Raw genomic sequence first — 23,085 nt, forward strand, 5'->3', positions numbered from 1 at the left:
GCCTCGGGGTATACGGACGCCTCGGGGTATACGGACGCCTTAGAGTATCCGGACGCCTCGGAGTATACGGACGCCTCGGAGTATCCGGCCGCCTCGGAGTATCCGGCCGCCTCGGAGTATACGGATGCCTTGGAGGCACTGATGCATTTACACAGTAAAATTGCTATTATCCAGCAGGGTCAGGATCCTCGAGGTGCTGGACTATTGGGAAAACTCAAACCACAGGAGTTTCCGATGGAGCGCAGGTAAACACATTGGAGTAGATCATTCTGATCTTCTGACAATGGCATCCGGTGATTTCCTACTAGTCCGGCACGGGGCTACTTAGGTTATTAGCCAGATTAGCAGGATTTCTGGACTATTCGGTGCCGGAGTAACAACATGTCATTGTGCACAGCTGGAGGCTGCTGTCCTTGGTTTTTCACATTTGCCACTACAAACCTGCAGATGCCATCAGCAGAATACAGACTACCCCCCCCCCCCCCCACTTAAACGCTTGCAGACTTCTTAGAATCCTTCCCACTAGGGAGTGATTCCAATAAAAACATTTAATGCTCACAGAACAATTCTCTGATATAATAGACTGCAAAAAGAAGTTTTACTTTAAATCCGACCCCCAGGCTCCTTCCTGGGTCACTTCTCTGTCTAGGAGTAGCTGTTACCTGATCATCTTCTCACTGGTGGTTTCGTTTCTCGGAGTTTACATTACATTAAGGACAGAATGATTATAATCTGCTCTCCATGTACGGACGCGCCGCTGAGCTTGCGCTAATACACATAAGCCAATCAAAACAAGCAGAGCTGCAGTTTAAAGCATGAGGACAGTAGCAGCCTGAGCCTCTGATGACTACCTCAGACTCCAATAGACAATGTAGAGAGGCTGGAGTCACTGTTCAGAGCTGTTCAGGGAATAAAGATAAAAAGCATCAGAGCGGAATAAAATAAAGAACTTTAAATATGTAGTGGATAAAGGTGACCGGTAACGAGATCCTTAGATCGACGGCCTCCAGTATCAGCCGCATCCCAATCTGTGGCCGTACTCGAGAAAGGAGGTTTGTTTTTGTAACGAAAGCCCCATTTTTCCAGGGATCTCTTCAGATATTGTTGATGGAGTTGCGGACACGTGATAATGACCATTTGATGTGTGTGAATTTGCCCCTGGGGTACGTGAACGTTAACCAGTTGTTATGATTGAGGCGGTGCAGCCAGCTGGCGCAGACCACGCTCTCACTTTGAGCTTTTCACATAAATCATGTGCGTTCACCCTTCGTTCCTGTTTCATGAGCCAGAATAAATGAGTTTGCATTATCTTGGAACGCTGTGAACTGAGTCATTCGGTCACTTTCCGTGCGTGCAGCGGAGGGTCATGAGGTGGGCAGGTCGGGCTGGGATTTACACAAAGCGCCATAGATGCAGAACACAGCAATGAAGCGTCCAGCGTTACTCAAATCCTCAATATAAACCGCACACAGACCCGTTCTAGGACGTGACCCTTATATCCCCCCTATTCTCAGCACCAGAGCCCTCCATTATAACCTAAAACATAAGACGCACCCTGAATAACTGAGCAGCCCCCACGTCCTGAACCACAATATACAATGAACCCTGTCGATGTACAATGCTAGGCTCCCTGGACTCGTCACATGTGGATGTTGCTGCGGATATTTCTGCCCCATGTGCAGGGGCCTTACAAATAAATCGATCGCAAGAGTGTAAAATTGTCAATTCCACCAAAAATGAATATCCAACCTCAAACACTATTTTGTTTTTTGTTAACAGGAAGAAATTATTCCGCACAGAATTGTGATCTCATTATTATAGGGATTGGCGCTCAGTTTTTCTCATACAGATCTCCATATCCCCTACATATACATAAGATTTAAAAAGATAATATTCTGGCTTGCTGCAGCTGCCACTAGGGGGAGCTAAGGAGCTTACTGCTGACTGTTCTACATTAAAGGGGTTTTCCCATAGTAATTATTGATCATCTATCTACAGGATAGGCGATACATATCTGATCGGTAGGGGTTCAACTGCTGGAACCCCCACCAATCACGAGAATGGGCTTATCTTGCTGTTCCTGGGAGCCCCATATGGAGTGGTAGTGTGCATTCTCAGCCACCGCTCTATTCTTTTGTTATGGGCCTGCTGAAGGTAGCGCTCGGCAGTCCCATAGAAATGAATGGAGCGGTGGCTGAGAATGCACACTACCACTCCATATGGGGCTCCCAGGAACAGCTAGGTAAGCCCATTCTCATGATCGATGGGGTCCCTGCAATCGGACCCCTACCGATCAGATATTTATCGCCTAGATAGACGATTATGGGAAAACCCCTTTAAACTCAATAGGAACAGTGTACAGTGAGCTCCCCCTAGTGGCAGCTGCAGGAAGCCTAAATGTTATATGCATATGTTTGTGCAGGAGATTTGGAGCGGTGTATCAGAAAAACAGAGTTCCGAACACCTAAAGCGATCTGAAGAAATGAATTAGCACAGAATGCTGGACCTAAGAACAAACTTGACAATTAAAAAGGTGGACCATTCCCATCCAGGCCTCGTTCACACACTGCACCAATCATCTCTTGGCTTCATACGTGTCCTTTGCTGCACCTTCTCACCTGTACGCAGCAGAGGCTGCAGTCCTGACACATTAAAAAGTAAAAAAATAAATAAAATAAAAAATAAAATAAAAAATATATAAATAATATATAAAAACACATTCTGTGTGAACCAGGTCTGATGATATTGAAGTTCTGCTGTAATACTTCAAATACCAATGAGATCTACCAGATGTCCGAGCTTATCAACTCATGATCTTATTATATTCTAGCGGTTTCTGATTTTGTTTGAAGCGAGAACTTACCAAACCGCTGACTTTCCTCTGTAATGAGAAACAATATTGGGCTGCTCCATAGTTAAAAACTTTCAACCAAGACAGAGTGTAAAAATATCTATAGACGGGTCAATGGGGCTCGACCTCTGCTCATCGCAGGTGACAAAGGTCGGTTGTTACTGGTCTAATTTGATCTCACCTTCAAGCTATAACCAGGATTTAGTGAGTTGCACCCCGGGCGCTCATGTCTGCGGAGGATAAAACGGATATTACTACAAGAAAACCCACGAATCTCCGACTAAGAAAGAACGACTATTTATTTCTTATACAAATGTAACAAAATAATAAATATTATAAGACGTTTGATACATGAAACAGAATTCAATATGAAAATAAACTCTGTATCCAAACAGAAAAATGGCCATCACACGTGAAACAGAATTTTATGGCGTTACCGGACCCGCAGAGGTTTGGCGTAGACCGGCTCCAGGACAGAGTAGACGAGCGCCAAGAAGAGGCTTCCAAGGAAGATGACGCCGATAACGGAGAGCAGGACATAGCGGCCAATGAAGAACGTGTCTATAATCTACAAGACAGAGAACATCTGAATGTGAGTGCCCCGTAGAAGGATCAGGAGGAAGCGGACATCGTATAAAGCACACATAGTATATAACCGGAATGACTACACCATACGGGTCGGGGATACTACCTGTACCTCTGTAGTTGATGTGAAACTACAACTCCCAGCATGTCGTTTAAGAACAGATGTATGGCCATAGGTCGCCATCAGAGGCTGGAATATCTGACGGCCGTACGCTCCTCACTACTATAGTCAGTATACATACACCTCCATCCTTACGGAGTTCTGCTGCGATTACAGACGCGCTCCGCCCGTAGCTGGAGAATGAAAGAAAGTCCACACAAGTCTAATAAAAGTTATTCTGGAGCTGCCGGGCGTGAAACAAGTGTGAACACATAAGAGGTGATCTCCTGAGCTGTCCTTAGCTGTGAACTGGCTCCAGGGACCGCGCCGACACGCTGCTGCAACACGAGGGGTCATTCGGAGGAGTCCATATTAAGTCTGACCTTGGCCTCAGCGCAGAACGAGTCTCTTGTGGATGACATGTTTGTCTGGGCAACGCATTTCGCTTTTTAATTAGCCAATTAGTGGACCTTCAGTGCGTAAAGCCCTAGTCATGTATTATTGATAGAGCCCTAGTGCTGCGAGGGGGGGGGGGGAAGAGGGGGTGGGGTGGGAGGAACACATCTTATAATTAGTTCTCAGACGAGTGCGGCCGCCGGGAGAGAAGTCAGCCACAGATACCTGTGTTTATCTCTGATCCCGTGACCTGTAATCTTGCGCTGGGGGTGCCCTGTGCCCCATGTTTACAGTGTGTGAATAGAAGACCATTGTAGATATTTGCTTCCAGTTTAGTGGCAGAGTTTGTCGTGTGGTTAATATGAGCGAATCACAAAATTCACACTCAGATTCCGCCTTCTCACAACTCACATTCACCTCCAGCCAATCAGAACAGGTCGTGTAAAATTAGTGAGGAATCAATATGGCGCCTGAAAAACAGACGCTGTCGATTTTTAAAGGTTCTATTGCCTAATATTGGCTATAACAATGTGGAGGACTACAGGCAACAAGTATAGATGAGAAATATTCTTCTAGTCTTTTAAGGTTGGTCATGCAGTCATCACAACGCCGGATGGGCTCGTCCGTTTTTATGTAAATAAAGTCTTCTCATTGTATTCTGAAATGTTCTGCGACTTTCTAATATACTTTCCGTTTTGATTTCTCACCATTTTCAGAATCGCTGCTTGCTGTCAGTGAATGGGAAAACTCTTGTTTACATTCAGAGGGTCTGCTACAATTGTATCCAGTCTAGACAATCCTCTGTGGATCAGTATGGAGTCCAGGCTTTTTAGCCCACAGAGGATCGTCTAGAGCGAATGCAACTGTAACAAACGTTCGGTTTCTGTTCTTGATTATTTTTTCCGTACACTTGTATTGCCATTTGTCTATTTTGTGGATCTGGCACCCGGTCACTTTTTTTTCTTCACACCCTGTACTTTCTAAAGTGACAGTATGAGGTCTGGAGGACTCCCTGCCAAATACTGAACATGGGAAACAGTAACAAACAGTTGGTTCTAATATGTATTTTGCTCAACAGAAATTTTTCCTGCCTAAAGGGGTTGTCATCTCTGAACAATCCATTTTTGCTAACGACCTCCTCAAAAATGAGCTGAACGCAGGGTGTTCTGCTGCTGGGACCCCCAATGATCAAATGTGACCTGCAACGGAGCCTGGGCACAAGTGTTAAATCTGTGCAGCGCCACCACAGTGGAAACGCAGCATTACACAGTTCTCATTGAAATCAATGGGCTGGTCATGTAATGCACATACATGTGGGGTCCTCCAGAGTCAGGGACGCTCTTTCTAGCTGCTTTGAGCTCTGGGTAACTAATCCCCTATAGAGGATCATTTAAAGGACGAGTGTCGCAAAAAAAAATTTTTTATATATCAATTTGCTTTTAGTGTTTTATTAAAAAATTTTTTATTTATTTGTGTTTGTGTTTTACTTTTTTTTTTTTTTGCACTTTTTCTTGTCTATGGGGCTGCCATTTTTTTTTTTCATCTCTGTATGTGTCGATTAACGACACATAAAGACATGGAATACGGCACATACAGCCCCATAGTGAATGCGAACGGGAGCCGTTCCATTCATTATGCTGTACGCCGTCTGTGTGGGAACGGCGCATGCGCCGCTCCCACACAGTCCAAATTGAAGGTCTTCGGCCGAGCGACGTCCGGCACCATTTTCTTGTGGACCGGAAGCCGCGGGCGGACAGTAAGATTACTACTTCCGGTCGCAGCTTCCGGACTTGTGTTCTAATGCAAGCACTTGGAGCGGAGGGAGCAGATGGAGCGGAAGGACCGGAGGGAGCGGCGGAGGCAGGTAAGTTATTTCTATGTATGTTCGTGGTTTACTGTGTGATTACTACTGTATGTTAACCTACTACACTGTGTGTTAGCTCAAAAAATGGCGGCACACAGTGTAGGAGGTTTGAACATTCAATCCCCTCGTTTCTCCCGGCACTAGCCAGGATAAGGGAGGGGGGATTCTGTGAGGACACTAGAGTGAGTGTGTCTTCTCAAATTTTGCAGCATAAATCAATGAGGTTGCTTTACCACATGCCAATGCTGCAATTTTGGGAATAGCTCCATCTAGTGACCAGCACTGGGAAATGTTATAAATTAGAATCTAATTTATAATATTTCCTGACTCGTGAAAAAATTAAAAAAATTAGAACAATGTTTAATCATTTATACACTAATTGTTTAACTAAAGAATAAATTATTTTTTTTCTAGCGACACATTCCCTTTAAGTGTGACTAAACTTTCATAATACTTTTGATATGTCATAGTGACATGCCAGAAGTTTTGATCAGTGGCCGTCCGAGCGCTGAGACCCCCCCCACCCTCGCTAAAACGAAGTGGCAAAAGTAATCGGCTGAGCGCTGTGCCGCTTCGTTTTATCGATTGGAGGGGTCTCAGTGCTTGGATCCCCACTGATCGAAACTTCTGACATGTCACTATGACATGTCAGAAGTTTTATGAAAGTTTAGTTACAGTTTAACTCATAATGTTGTAATAGGGTAATTCAAAATGGGTTTTCTAAACTAGACAAACCCTTTGAAGAGGGCCGGTCATTTTTTTTTTTGCACACATTGTAAGAATTCTGTTTTAGGGACTGCTGAAGAAGCTGGGCAGGGTAAGAGTTGTTTAAAGAGACTGACGAATATTAACGTATTCAAAATAGTAGCACCCATCAAACGTGTGAAAATAATGCAACGGGGACGGTCTCAGGGTCCATACAAATGTTGCGGTTGAGGTGCGGTTAGAACTGCATCTAAACATTTTTTTTATCCAAAAACTGTGATTTTAGGCGTTTTTCAATGCGGTTGTAGTAAAAACAAAACCGCATGAAATCGCAATAAAAAAAGCATGCCATTTTTGGTTGTAGTTTTTGGATGCAATTCTAACTGCACCTCAATGTCGAAATATACCACGAAGGTATGTTCACACAGGGCGGATACGCTACGGAAAAGCACACAGCGTATCAGCCCTTGTCGAAGCAGGGAATTCCTGCCGACAAACCGCACCCAACTGTGGTGCAGTTTTTCGTCCGGAATGTGAACTGCGGAAAACTGCCCGTAAAAAAAAAAACAACAACAAAAAAAAACCACATACTTACCCTCGGACGTCCTGCAGCCCGGCCCCCTGGGGTGACGTTTTATCCCATGTGACCGCCTGTGATTGACTGCAGCGCTCACAGGGGATGAAACGTCACCCCAGGAGGCCGGGACGAAGAAACAGAGAATTCAGGGTATAAGATTTTATTTTTCTGAGTTGCGATTTTTGTGATGGAATCGCTGCTTGTCCACCGCAAAAATCACAACAGCTGCTGTTTGTTGCTCCCTATTATTTAATGGGGAAAACGGACAACAAAAAAGCAGCGATTACGCAAATACAATTGACATGCTGCAGATTAATAAAACGCATCACAGGTTCATTTCTGAGCGGTATTTCCGCAGCGTCTGGAGGAGATTTGTTCCACTCTGATGCTACTGTATTATGCTGCAGGATTTCCGCAATAAAAATCAGTTGCGGAAAAACTGCAGAATTTACGCTACACCAACCTTAGGCAAATGCGCAGCGTAATACAGTAGCAGCAAAGTAAATGAGATGAGATTTCAGGAAATCTCGTGTACCCGCTGCAGGTTTTTTTCTGCACGTAAATTGACCTGCGGTGCGTGTTTTAAAATGCGCAGAATGTCACTTTATCTTGCATTTACGCTCGCGATTTTATCTGTCTAGTTGTAAGGAAAAACGCACCAAAACACGAGGCATTAATACGCGCCTATTTATTCATCAGATTGTAAAAAAAGCATCGAAAAACACACGATTAGGTGCGGTTTTTACCTGCGAATTATTTGCGGTTTTGCTGCGCATTTCCCGCAGCAAAATACGCAACGTGTGCATGTACCAGATGTAAGTAATGCAGGAGCCACAGAGCAGGGTCACCATCATCTCTTGCAGCTGCCTGCGGAGTAACAGCACTGAGAGATGTAAAACTTACTACGCTGCTCGTCACCCAGACACGACTCCAGGACTTCTACTTATTTGGGGTCTTTCATTTTTGGGACAAGCGCTGACCCTGGACTACAGGAATATCACACTACATTATTTCAGTAACATAATACAAAGTATGTCCCGCCAGCATGAATAGTGCAGAGGAGAGGTATGAATACATCACAGTTGTCGGTTGGTGTAGCAGAGCTAGTTCTGTTGACGTAGAGTTGTAGTGCCGGTGCAATATGAATAGTACAGATGAAATACCTGAACTTCCTTTTCTGGTGATGGAGTTTCGCTCGCTCGTGGAAAAAATACCAGAATAAGAGTGACGATCACTGCCAGGAAAACTAAAGCGAGGCCCGACAACCTGCAGAAGAACAATCATTATCAGCAAGGAAAGAAATGAAGCAGCAAATCACGAAAAACAACGTCTTTACCAGGATTACTTTCAAATCCAAGTTTGGTCGCACAAGCGGACAAGACCGTGCCCACATGTGGTGGCCAATGGCTGCATGAATTTTCGGAAGTCGCGCGGCCATTGGCCTTTGCACGTGGGTGAGGTCTTATACGCAGATAACACAGGGACGTCTTCCATTGCTATTTATGTTTTATTCCACACATCCAGAAAACCCAGATTATGATTAATCCCAACCCCCCTGAAGCGGAGATGTGACTTGTTAAATAAAGTAGCAGCTCACCGGGGTTGGACATAGGAACAGCTAACCAGCCCTTCAGTGCAAGGACCCTGCATACAGCATCCCAGATCTCTGCTTCCTGTGATTCAGAATATGGGGACTATTGGGACGCTCAGGTCTTATTAAAGGCGCTTTTACACGCTTCAATAATGCGTACGTACGATTAGACTAATTTTGATCGTGGCTTATCATAGTCTATTGTTGTAGACGGCGACTTTCCATAGTTAAAATCGCAACGGAAGATCTTCAAGTATGATAAAAATTGTGAAACGACAAGATCCGTAAATCGCTGTGCAATCGCAATCGTTCAAATGTCTGGTGATTAAACCACATCTGGAAAATGATATTCCCCTCTGCACCATGTGACCACGATCATTTAATGGCAATATTAAGATATGGACACATGTGAGTAAACATTTCATTGTTTCAAGACCAGTAGCGAATAGTCGTGCGAATGAGAAACCGCCACATCGTACGTATGACTGAAGTGTGTGAAGGCAGTCTAGGGGCTCGTCCACATGTAGCGGAATTGCTGCAGATTTTCTATCCGGAATTGCGGACGGATAATCCGCAGCAGAATACAGCAGCAGCAAAGTGGGTGAGATATAACAAATCTCATCCGCACGCTGCGCAAAAATTCCGACCAGAAATTGACCTGCGGTGCGTATTTTTCCTACTGCAGCGTGTCAATTCCTACTGCGGACAGTGACTGAATTGCTGCGTTTTTCAGAGACGTCACCGTCCCCCAGTGTTGAGAAAAACGCCGCAAAATCCGCACCATATTCTGCAGTAAAAAAACGCAGGTAATGGTGCGTTTTTCCCGCAGCGGAAATTCTGCTACACTGTGCGGAATCGCTGCAGAAATTTTATGCAGCAATTCCAAAATCTTTATTTTCATGTTTTGGGTGGAGGTGTATTCTCACTGATGATCTACATTGGTGCCTCATGCAGTAGATTATGAATGAATGAATGAATGAATTGATGATGAATTGATGATGAATGAATTGATGAATGAATGATGAATGAATTGATGATGAATGAATGAATTGATGATGAATGAATGAATTGATAATTAATGAATGAATTGATGATGAATGAATCGATGATGAATTAATGAATTGATGATGAATGAATGAATTGATGATGAATGAATGAATGACTGAATGAATGAATTGATGATGGATGATGATAATGATGATGGAGCTTTAGTAACGGATGGATAACAGGAAGGCGTTGTACAGAGGATCTCACCGTGCTGCGCCGGACGCTCGAGACAGGAGGATACAAATCAGCAGCGTTACCACCCAAATAACCGCGATCACAAACACCCCGGTGCCCACGCCGAAGACAGTGGAGGCCATTCTAGGGGAGCAAACACATTGATATGAGATTACTCAGCACATCACACGCAGCATCATCACTCTCATCATTGTATAACCACCGGTGTATTTGCCGCGACAGCTCCCGATGTGTATCCATAAGGCAACATCACCCGTCCTATGCCAAGGAATGGCTGCGTGTCCTTATGTTATACACTGGGTCGGTACGCGTCCTTTAGGCGACAGTTTATCTTACTTTATAGAGCAGCGTAGTGCACTGCGCTATTCTATACAGAGGAATACAGCGTAAAAAAAACATATGCCGCGCGGGATGTGATTTATTTTTTTATTTTACCATAGGGTAAAATACAATATATACAATGGCAGACATGGCAGCCTTCTACCGCCGGTATACGCCAGGAAACCTCCCGAAATATCTCAGACGGAATGTGGAAGGCTTAAACGGTTGTTTCCGTAGTTCCCATAGGAGGGACCTGGACCGATCAGACATTTAAAGGGATATTTCTAACTTAAACATTGATGGCCTATCTACAGGATGTCCAATAAATGCCTGATAGATGTGGGCTCCAGGTCTGGGGGCCGCACCTTTATTGAGAACGGGGGTAATCCGACACCCGTTTCTCCTGGTGCAGCGGCCACAAGCTGCCGATTCCAAATGGGGACTTCTCGGCTCTTTCCATTCTGTTCAATGGACGTCACGGAAACAGCCAAGTTAGCGCTGCTGGACGGTTCCTGTAACTCCCATAGAACAGAACGGAGAGAGCCGCACGCACGCCTCCTGTCCACTAGTCCATGCCTGGAACCTGCGGCCAGCGTGCACCACACAAGGCGGAATGGGGGTCAGGTGACCCCCATTGTCAATATAGGCGCAGGTCCCAGAGCTGGAAACCCACATCTATCAGACATTTCCTGTGAATTTGCCATAATTGTCTGTGATGGGAATAACCCTTTAACCATTTTCCGGATTTCCGACTGTCCGGGAATAGAAATTAAACACAGAAGATGAAAATTCTTTACCCAAGACTTCTCCTTACAGCTGATGGGTTTGTTACAATGTATCAGTGCAGGTAAGAGCCGTCCACCTGTACTCCAGGACCGGTGTTCGTGCTACTGCAGTGTTTGGTTTAGCATTGCCTTCGCTGACACATTGCAACAGAACAAATTAGGCGGCCGGACGAAATGAGTTGAAACCTCCCGACTGTCAGTGGTTTTGTTAATAAATCCCTTATAGACGTTTCCGTCGTAGGGCCGACACGCTGCGCCGACGTACGCCCAATGCGACATATCCCTGAAAGGCAACGCCCACTTTAACAATATATATATATATGGCATCCGGTACAACACTATTCTTGTATTGACTAATCAAAAAAACAAAAGCGTAACGTACGCCGCAGCAAATGTTCCCGACACATGCGGGAGATTTATTACGTTAAGGTGTTGCCTATAGAAACCAACATGGCTGCTTTCATGATCCTCCTGCACTAGAAAATAATGTCAGCTGTCATGTGGTTGCTAGGGGTGACGACATTGTTTACAATCCCTCTTACGGATCATATAACGCAGCAGTAACGCCCGTGTTACCCGACATCAGGCTTCTCCGTGTATCATTAGCAGAGTCCAGCTGCTCTTGCAATGACGGCTTGAAAACCGCAGCAGACCCGCTATGACTCCCGCAGCCCTGCCCCCTCCGTGCCCCGTACACTCACCCGCTCCCCGCTGGCAGCAGACGCTCTCGCTGCCGTTTGCATCAGTTTAAAAATGGAGCGGTGCTCGTCCAATCACAATTGACTTAACATTATTCATTCCCCTGTCCCTCCAATCAAAAGTGACGTGTTATCGCCTTCTCGTTCACCGATTGGATGTAGCACGTTTCCTAGCAACATTGCTTAGCTTCGGTTACACAGGCCTGGTACTAATAGAAAGACAAATGTACCGGGAAATCAATAATAATAAATCTAACAATAATAACAACAACACAAATCAATGATAATAACAATAAAAATATAAAATCTAATGTAATAACAATATATATGATCAACAACAACAATAATAATAATAGTAAAAATAATATATAATAAAAATAATAATATAAAAAATAATAACAGGAACTATAATATATAACAATAATGACAATAACAAAAATAATAGCAATAATAATAGCAGCATGTGGAGGAAGGGTCAGTACAGGGAGGGGATGAGTTATCATTCTTGTATGCAAATAAATATATATATATAAAAATAATATGTACAAATAATCCATGAAACACCGACAAGAGAGAGAATCATACAACAGGCGCTCCAAAAAAACCTAATAGAACCTTCCAGATTATATCCGATGTCCAGACACATAACATTAAACTAGGAGGCCACGTGCCACGCAGCGTAGTGGACAGTCATGTGAGCGCGGACGTATCCAGAACTGTATTGAATGTTATTATGTGACTGCAGCTCGATCACACTACTCAGCTACAGTAGACTTTAGCACAACACGGACCCCCGCCCCCAATGAAACGTCTCTAGTGTTGACAGACATCAGACTTGTCATCGAATCCGTCAAAGAATTTCCTTTAACAGAGAATGGCGACAATCTCTGTCCAGCACTGCGGAATACGTGGACGCTATATAATCAATGAAAAGGAATAAAATGGTAAAAAGATAAGAGACGTGATCGAGTTGTGAAACTTTAGCGCAACTGGGAGTAGCCTATAAATCGTTTATCTGGAAAAGTGTAAAGGCCCTTATACCCGGGCCATTGACCGGTTGAACGAGCGCTCCTATGAACGCTCCTTTCCCATCTTTGCCCCATGTAAAGAGGGCAGTGATCAGCCGATGAACGAGCATGTTTTTTGCTAGTCGGCAGCACATATCCCGCTCTGTAAACAGGGAGACGTGATGCGGACATGAGGCAAACGTCAGTGGCTACTCCTTGAGCGGAATCCTCATTGCCCAGGATCTGGCGGGGGATTCCGCTGCTAGAGGGAGTGCCAATGGCGCTATCTACAGGGGACCCTGTGGCACTATGCACATGGGCACTATCTACATGGGCATTGTGTCACTATCTACAAGGGCACTGGCACTAGGGGCAGCTAAGCGGGCATTATACTGTATGGTGGCAGCTAGAGGGCATTATGCTGCGTGGGGGAATCTGTGGGCATTATACTGTGTGGAGGCATCTGTGTTGGTTTTATACTGTATGGGTGCATCTATGGGGCATTATACTGTATGGTGGCAGCTAGAGGGCATTATGCTGTATGGTGGCAGCTAGAGGGCATTATATTGTATGGTGGCAGCTAGAGGGCATTATATTGTATGGTGGCAGCTAGAGGGCATTATATTGTATGGTGGCAGCTAGAGGGCATTATACTGTATGGTGGCAGCTAGAGGGCATTATACTGTATGGTGGCAGCTAGAGGGCATTATACTGTATGGTGGCAGCTAGAGGGCATTATATTGTATGGTGGCAGCTAGAGGGCATTATACTGTATGGTGGCAGCTAGAGGGCATTATACTGTATGGTGGCAGCTAGAGGGCATTATATTGTATGGTGGCAGCTAGAGGGCATTATACTGTATGGTGGCAGCTAGAGGGCATTATACTGTATGGTGGCAGCTAGAGGGCATTATATTGTATGGTGGCAGCTAGAGGGCATTATACTGTATGGTGGCAGATAGAGGGCATTATACTGTATGGTGGCAGATAGAGGGCATTATACTGTATGGTGGCAGCTAGAGGGCATTATACTGTATGGTGGCAGCTAGAGGGCATTATACTGTATGGTGGCAGCTAGAGGGCATTATATTGTATGGTGGCAGCTAGAGGGCATTATATTGTACGGTGGCAGCTAGAGGGCATTATACTGTATGGTGGCAGCTAGAGGGCATTATACTGTATGGTGGCAGCTAGAGGGCATTATACTGTATGGTGGCAGCTAGAGGGCATTATACTGTATGGTGGCAGCTAGAGGGCATTATACTGTATGGTGGCAGCTAGAGGGCATTATACTGTATGGTGGCAGCTAGAGGGCATTATGCTGCGTGGGGGAATCTGTGGGCATTATACTGTGTGGAGGCATCTGTGTTGGCTTTATACTGTATGGGTGCATCTATGGGGCATTATACTGTAAGGTGGTAGCTATTTGGTATTATACTGTGTGGGAGGCACTATGGGAGCATGATACGGTGTGGACTAAACCGGGTATGTATGGGTGGGATTGGGTGGGATTAGAGGCGCGGCTTAAAAGAAAGAAAAATGACGCTGCGCACGACGCATCAGTTGTCCCTCTTTGTGATACGTGAAGGCTGGGAGGTGTGGATGTATGGAGGTTACAGATCGCACAGTCTAGGCAGCGCGGTCCCTGGGGTCTGCACGTGTAGAATGAATTACCGCAGTTGTATTACAAAGCATGAGCACTTCACCTATTTTCTAGAAATTTGGAGAATTTAAGACCGGTTTCACACGGCAGTGATACAGCAGCATTTTAGGGTCCGTAATACAACTGCAAAAAACATTTCTCAGTTGTATCAGTTTCTGGGTGACAACTTATATGGCTGCTATTATAACTCAGAGGGTGGGTCACGCAGCCGCCCAAAAATCCTGGATGTCAAATGAGACGCATAAAACCTGCACTCAGATATTGTGCTATAATATGGAAAGACTTTATCACGGCAAAAGTGAAGACAAAGGAGCGGAGATCCTCGCTGCAATAGTAATCATATTGATTAAAGAACCGTGCTAGGATTGTGGGGGCTTATCATTTATAAACAAACTTCTGACATGTCATAGGACCCCCAGAGGTGCCAGAATCCAGAAGCCATGAGGGCCAATATGGCGTCGTTTAAGGGGGTCTTCTGCTCTATTAGCCAAAGTGGAGAACTGCTCTGTGATACTACATTTTCCCTACAACATATCTCCCCCTGGCAGTAACCGACGATCACCACCATGGCGGCTTTTTTAAAAAAAAATTTTTTGGGAGAAGGGGTCATCATCAGAAATGCAAATAAATTTCATGTGTGATCATCTCAGTACCCAGCAATAAAAAAAAGTTAATGCCTGCACTCACACAGATGACCACTAGAGGGTGCTCAATAAACACGACACACACCGTTCCTAAACTTCACATTTTTTGCAATTCTTTTTTCCCCCTTTTCTAAGAATCCGGCACCATCCGAGTCGTTCTGTTAACACAAATAAAATCATTTGTTGCGTGGAGTCTCGGTCCACTGGCATGAGTACAATGTAGACTTTTTCCATTCTTACGTAAATAGAGCTCACAAACTTTACACAAGGATAAGAATGCAAAATCACTAAATTCTACACAATCCAGCGGGTCCGACAACAGAACCAGTGGCTGAATCTTTCCAGGGTTTTATCATATACAATCCACTAGACTCCATTCATTATCATTGTTCTGTAAATTTATTGCAGAATCTGCAACAAATCTGTTATGTCTGTACACGGCTCAAAAAACCCAGCGGCATTATAACGGGGCAGTGCAGCGGTACGATGGCAGATTATAATGGCACAATGATGTCGTTATTTAAGAAACCATCTTACTATACAAATGATTACATCTCCTCTACAATGTATATATAGATGTTACATAGCGGGAAGTCATTGCGCACAATTGGAGGCGGTGGCCTCATGCCCACTTCAGTTATTTTCTTCAGGGTGCTATCCGTTTTTTTTAACGGATCGCACCCCGACACATTCATTTCTATGGGGCCATGCACACTTCCGTTGTTTTAACGGTTCCGTGCGTCCGTTCCGTCAAAAGTAGAACATGTCTGACTTTTGTCCGCTGTTCAGTGTCCGTCTCGGCCATTAAAGCCTACGGGTCCGTCAAAACAACGAACGGCACACGGAAGGCATCTGTGTGCAGTCTGGTTTTCATAGATACGTTGGCAAGCAACGGCAGGGCGTGCCAAAGTTCCCTGCGTGCAACACAAAGATGAATTTTAACGGACTGTTTAAAAACGGAACGGATGCGGAGTGACGACGGAAACCACACGGATGTCAGCACGGACACACGGATCCGTATTAAACGGACATGAAAATGGTGAAGGATTTGTGCATGAGGCCTTAGAGTTTCATCCCTGTTAACAGGTCTTGTCATTCTGCTATAATGTATCCTATGGAGCAATCTATATCTATATATACTGTAGCAATATTCAAAGTATCATCTTTCCGAAACTTCAAGTGACCCCGTATTCTGACAGCACCCCCTACATTCCCAGACCCCTTATTCTGACAGCACCCCCCTACATTCCCAGACCCCTTATTCTGACCGCCCCCCTACATTCCCAGACCCTTTATTCTGACAGCGCCCCCCTTCATTCCCAGACCCTTTATTCTGACAGCACCCCCCTACATTCCCAGACCCCTTATTCTGACAGCACCCCCTACATTCCCAGACCCCTTATTCTGACAGCACCCCCCTACATTCCCAGACCCCTTATTCTGACAGCGCCCCCCTACATTCCCAGACCCTTTATTCTGACAGCGCCCCCCTACATTCCCAGACCCTTTATTCTGACAGCACCCCCCTACATTCCCAGACCTCTTATTCTGACAGCACCCCCCTACATTCCCAGACCTCTTATTCTGACAGCACCCCCCTACATTCCCAGACCCCTTATTCTGACAGCACCCCCTACATTCCCAGACCCCTTATTCTGACAGCACCCCCTACATTCCCAGACCCCTTATTCTGACAGCGCCCCCCTACATTCCCAGACCCTTTATTCTGACAGCGCCCCCCTACATTCCCAGACCCTTTATTCTGACAGCACTCCCCTACATTCCCAGACCTCTTATTCTGACAGCACGCCCTACATTCCCAGACCCCTTATTCTGACAGCACCCCCTACATTCCCAGACCCCTTATTCTGACAGCACCCCCTACATTCCCAGACCCCTTATTCTGACAGCACCCCCCTACATTCCCAGACCCCTTATTCTGACAGCACCCCCTACATTCCCAGACCCCTTATTCTGACAGCACCCCCTACATTCCCAGACCCCTTATTCTGACAGCACCCGCTACATTCCCAGACCCCTTATTCTGACAGCACCCGCTACATTCCCAGACCCCTTATTCTGACAGCACCCCCCTACATTCCCAGACCCCTTATTCTGACAGCACCCCCCCACATTCCCAGACCCCTTATTTTGACAGCGCCCCCCTACATTCCAAGACCTCTTATTCTGACAGCACCCCCCTACATTCCCAGACCCCTTATTCTGACAGCACCCCCCCTACATTCCCAGACCCCTTATTCTGACAGCACCCCCCTACATTCCCTGACCCCAAGTGATCATACAAGACCAGCAGCAGAAGCGTCGTCCGACTCGACTACCTTAACCTTCACCTCCATGCTCGTATTATCTTACACAGCACTGATGCGATTATATCCTTCCTTATACACAGCGTCCACGAAAATATAGAATTCTGACAAGAACGGCGACTTGCTGAGCGTCCTGACCTTCATTCCATGCTCTATGACTTAGGGCCAGCCTGGGAGCGGAAGTGCTGACCGTTCTCGTTTCGGAGCCATTAGACTTTTGTCTATTTAGCTTTAAGCTGGTGAATTTGGCTGTAACGATATTTTTTGCGCCCCCTCGGTGGCACTTGCGTTCCACACCTGTGGCAGTTGATTGTCTTCAGGATGCTTACATCTGGACAAAAAGCAGCTGACACCGAGCCAAGGAGAGCTGACAATCAGCGGAGTGCGGCTCACACGCAGAGAGAATGTTTCCTCGCTCAATCCTCTTGTCTGCCATTAGCCGCGTACAACGTTTATTGCAGGACGAGGAACTGAACTCGTGAAGGAAGTCAGCATTTAAGTCAGGAAAACGGTTAAATAACAGCGACATTCAAGACGACAGTCCCCAAGTTGTTCTTTACGACTTCAGAGATCCAAGTCTTATATAAACGTTAATTACAATTAAAGGAGAATATAAAAAAAATGGGAATAGAAGCCGTGCCGGCGTTAAGGCAGGGATTGGTTGATTGCCAGCTGTCATCAGGGGCTGACGGTGGCATCCGTCCTCCATATTCTGGCATTCGTTTAAGGTACTGAATACCTCATGAAAACTCATGAGAGTTCATAACATATACGTTAAATGTATCCTATAATAGTCTATGGTGAGGGAAGTCGCTATTCGGCACCCGTCACAGCCCACGTTTAATGTATACTTCGGGAGCAATTCCTGGCGTATATGTCATAAATAGGGGGCGTACACATAAATCATAGACCCCCACAGCAAAACTCAAAATGGGTCCCAACGGGAGGAGTTGTAGTTTCTATTGGTAGCATTTAAAAAATTCTTTGCGGGCTGAAATTGGAAAAAACTGCGATTCCTCCATTGTTTTTGGGGTTTCATTTTTACGGCTTCCACCGTGCGGTAAAAACGACACTTTAACTTTATTCCGTGGCTTAATACGATTACGGTGATGCCAAATTTTTTATAGTTTTTTCTTAATATATTTTACTACTTTAAAAAAATAAATATTTTTTGTTAAACAAAATTGTTTTATTTCACCACATTCTGGGTGTGAGGGCTCATTTTTTGCGGGACGAGCTGTAGTTTTCGTCGGTACCATATTTTGGTACAAACAATGTTTTTATCACTTTTTATAATTATTTTTTTTAGAGCTAAGTTGACCAAAAATCAGCAATTTTGGCGTTTTCAATGTTTTAATTTTTTACAGTGTTCACCGTGCGCGTTAAATAACGCTACATTGTAATAGTTCAGACCTTTACGGACGCGGCGATACCAATTTTGTTTACTCTTTCATTTTTTACATTACTTTAGAGGAAAAATGGGAAAAGTTTTTTTTCTTAACTTTTAATTTTTTATTTTTTTTGGAACATTAAAAAACAACTTTATTTAACTGGTTTTTCTTTTTTAATTAGTGCCCCTAGGGGACCTGAACAAGCGATCCTTGGATCGCTTGCATGATATATTGCAATACTAATGTATTGTAGTATATCGTGATACTGACCATCTCCTTTGGAGCTCTGTATTAGGGCATGACCACACATGGCGGAATTCCTCCGCAACTGTCCGCATCAATGCCGCACAGAATCTGCGTTGCAGATTCTGCAGCGGATCTGCACAAAATGTGCAGAAAATTGATGCGGACTGGCCGCTGCGGACTGCAGGAAAAGTGCTTCTCTTCTCCCTATTCAGTGCAGGATAGAGAGAAGGGACAGCACTTTCCCTAGTGAAAGGAAACGATTTTCATACTTACCGGCCGTTGTCTTGGTGACGCGTCCCTCTTTCGGCATCCAGCCCGACCTCCCTGGATGACGCGCCAGTCCATGTGACCGCTGCAGCCTGTGCTTTGCCTGTGATTGGCTGCAGCCGTCACTTACACTGAAACGTCATCCTGGGAGGCCGGACTGGAGACAGACGCAGGGAGTTCTCGGTAAGTATGAACTTATATGTTTTTTTACAGATACATGTATATTGGGATCGGTAGTCACTGTCCCGGGTGCAGAAACAGTTACTGCCGATCGCTTAACTCTTTCAGCACCCTGGACAGTGACTATTTACAGACGTCTCCTAGCAACGCTCCCGTCATTACGGGAGCCCCATTGACTTCCTCAGTCTGGCTGTAGACCTAGAAATACATAGGTCCAGCCAGAATGAAGAAATGTCAAGTTAAAAAAGCAAGACGTATCCGCAGCACACATGACATGTGCATGACAGCTGCGGACTTCATTGCGGAACTTTGAATCTCCATTGAAGTCAATGGAGAAATTCCGCCATGAGTCCGCCACTGCTCCGCAACAGACAGAGCATGCTGCGGACACCAAATTCCGCTCCGCAGCCTATGCTCCGCAGCGGAATTGTACGCATCGTGTAAACGAACACTGCTAATTTAAAGTGAAAGTCAATGGAGAAACGGCTCCGCTGCGGATTAACGCTGCGGAGTGTCCGCAGCGGAATTTAAGTGAAATTCCGCTATGTGTGAACCCGCCCTTACACAGCCGTCACCCGCTGGGTATGGAGCGCGCTCAACCTGTGAGCGCGCTCCATACTTCCACTTAACCCTGATCACGTACAGTTACGTGATAATGCTTGACCCAGGGGCGGACAATGTACAATGTATGGGCCCCGTGTGCTCAAATCATGGAGCAAACCTTGTCATAAAGTTTTCCTTATGTCTCTGCAGCAATCCGCCAGTAATTGTGAGCCGTGAGATTCATTAGCGCACTCCCCTGCACGCAATGCAATACACAGTAGGATTCTGCGAGCGGCTTTTGAGGTAGCAGAGGGCCCCCTTACCTGCTGGGCACCTGTGTTGCTGCACAGGTCGCATATATGGTATATGGCATATATGATATGTCCGCTCTTGGTCAGACTCCCATTTACCTCATTGACTTTGTTGCGACTGGACCGTGTACCATGTTAGGGCCGGGGTCCATCGGAGGATCTTGTGCGGCACAGGTGGGACAGTCTGACCCGGGCTAAAAATGCTATACAAAATCAAGAAAGTCGAGGACAACCCCCGATACGCCGATTATTCCACACCAATTGACACCTCGAAGCTTGCAGAATTATTCTCCGACAACAGGGAGAAGAGTGAACCTGAGCCGGAGCAATGCCGCAGGGTGGAGCTGGGGACGTGGTATTGCGGCTCCTGTCCTACATACAATACCTCGGCCATGTTTCCCCTGAGACTTGGTGGAACCTGAAGCTTCTGAGCAGCGATGAATAGAACTACTTGTGATTCAGTCTGTTCTGAGAACGCGGAGAAGTTCAGTGCAAGTTTTTGCTTTTCAGTAAGTTTGGAAATTGTCTTGGAAACGTCCCAAGTTGGATGCCATTCCGAGCGGAGCCCGACAGACGCTGCGAGTGCAACTTAATGTCTCGAGCAGAACAGCTGTGATAGGCAAAGGGACTAGATGTTTCCAGCGCCAGCGCTGACACTCCTACTGTGTGACCATATACAAGTTGCTATTCCTGCGGCACCCCCACACTTTATTTCTGCGTTCCCTTAATGTTCCTCTTCCCCCCTCTGTGTGACAGAGAATCAGTCATTGTTACTGCACGTTCATTGATTGTATTGGACCCTTCTCCGTGGCGGCAGATGGCTGGGTCATCTGGGAAAAATAAAGCCATCTATGGGTTGTCACCGAGCAGAAAGTCGTAATATTTCCATTTCCCGGAAATTACTAAGGACCCCCCTATTCCTTCTCTACTTGCTTAGGAAAATTCTCTGTTTTGTAGAAGACGTCTGCCTGGGAGATGAGCGTCCTCCCTGGATACAGAAAGCAGCTGATGTACCGAGCAGCGAGGACAACGTGGATATATATAGCAACATGGCAGAAATAACAGTAACACAAATACTTAAAAGCTACGTACGCCTTTGAAATAGTTTTTTGTTGTTTTTTTTTTTTAAATAAAAATGTCTATCTGTAATGACGGGGGTGGGGAAACAGACAAGTGAGCCCTAATCTACCCGCCACTCAGTCCCTGCCTACTTGCAACGACCCGCCCTAGGCGACGGGGTACAACTGGGCGACGGTCCCTACACTCAGTAAGTGCACGACAGACAAACAGACAAGGGTACACAGAAGCAAGGGAAATGGGGCAACAATGTGAGCAACAAGAGTAGTGAACGAGCCGAGTCAAACCAGGAGTGTACGAGGTACCAAACGCAGAGCAGGAGAGTAGTGAACAAGCCGAGTCAAACCAGGAGTGAACGAGGTACCAAACGCAGAGCAGGATAGTAGTCAGTAAGCCCGGGTCAGTATGAAGCAGGGTCAAATAGTTCAAGAAGCTGCAGCAGGGCCAGGAAACCACACGAGAAGAATCACAAGCAAGGAGGAACAGGAAAGGCAGGTATAAAAAGACAGAGGGCGGGAGCTAGCTCCGTCTGGCCAGGCTGTGATAGGCTCTCCCACTCCTAAGCCTGCCATCCTGAGTGGTGGAAGATGGAGTCAGTCTCACAGACATAGAAGTAGGTGCAGACTGATTACCTATGGGCGTAGACACAGAAGCTGAGCCTGGCAGATCCTTAACACTATTAGTGTGTTTTGCGTAACTTTCTAGATAGTTTTTAACAAAAATTATTTTTACTTTTTGAGATACAGCTGCTTTGTATCCTGTATATAGAGCAGCTGTATCTAGCGTGGAAACCGTAGTGCCGTTGACCTGACGGATTCAGATCTCAGCACAAGATACAGCTGCTCTGTATACAGGATACAAAGCAGCTGTATCTCAAAAAGTAAAAAAAAATGTAAATAAAAAATATTTAGAAAGTTGCACAAAACACACCGATAGACATTTTTATTAAACAAAACAAAACAAACAAAAAACCCGGATACATTAGCCTTTAAAAAATTGTACTCTCAATCAGAGGTGTCGCTTGAAGCACCGTGGCCCTGCTGCGCAATCTTTACTGGGGTCCAGTGATTTATGGCACTGCTGTCCTATGTATCGGGGGGGGGGGGGGGCGCTTCACGTTTTATGTAATCATGTAATATATTATTTTATAGTGAAAAGTTCTACTTTCTAAGGCCTTATTCACACGAGCATGTTATACGTCCGTGATCCGCGCGTGATTTTCACGCGCGTCGCACGGACCTATGTTCGTGAATGGGGCCGTTCAGACTGTCACGTATGTGCGCTGCGTAAAACTCACATGTCCTATACTTGCCCGTGTTTCGCGCGGCGCGCACCCATTCACCCCGGGTGAAGCGCGTGATGCACGCTACAGAAGTAAAAAGAATGAATGAAAACAGAGTGTCATAATGATGCCGGCTGCGCGAAAATCACACAGCCGCGCACCATATGCTGATGACACACTGAGTCTTTGCGCGTGCAAAAGCGCACTACATTATTCTATCCCGCAAAAAAAAAAGAGTCAATACTGCAAGGTATACATGGTATACTATGGGTGAACTATGCCAGTGTACGGCATAGGTCACAGGCATCCATTTAATGTACAGATTATGGGCTCTTCAGTAGCTTTTCATGATGTATACGTTATACGGACACCGTTCTAGCCTATAGATGACGGACGCCAACGTTAGGCATTGGTCACAGCTATGTCTAACGTA

The 23,085-nt window shown here is 45.5% G+C and overlaps 1 protein-coding gene across 5 annotated transcripts in view; it reads right to left on the bottom strand.

Moving 5' to 3' along the window:
- Positions 1-3,132: 3,132 nt before the first annotated feature.
- Positions 3,133-23,085, bottom strand: part of TMEM218 (transmembrane protein 218) — a 112,025-nt gene continuing 92,072 nt past the window's right edge. For 2 of the 5 annotated variants that reach the window (XM_075839230.1, XM_075839227.1), the window contains 3 exons: positions 9,924-10,034; positions 8,242-8,344; positions 3,133-3,419 (listed from right to left, as the gene is read on the bottom strand). In XM_075839230.1, coding sequence (XP_075695345.1) covers positions 3,285-3,419; positions 8,242-8,344; positions 9,924-10,033 — 348 coding nt within the window. In that variant the 5' untranslated portion in view covers position 10,034 and the 3' untranslated portion in view covers positions 3,133-3,284. The other 3 variants (XM_075839228.1, XM_075839229.1, XM_075839225.1) reach the window with 3 other exon arrangements.

The sequence above is a fragment of the Rhinoderma darwinii genome, chromosome 10, assembly GCF_050947455.1.
Source record: "Rhinoderma darwinii isolate aRhiDar2 chromosome 10, aRhiDar2.hap1, whole genome shotgun sequence".
In the NCBI taxonomy this organism is placed as follows: domain Eukaryota; kingdom Metazoa; phylum Chordata; class Amphibia; order Anura; family Rhinodermatidae; genus Rhinoderma; species Rhinoderma darwinii.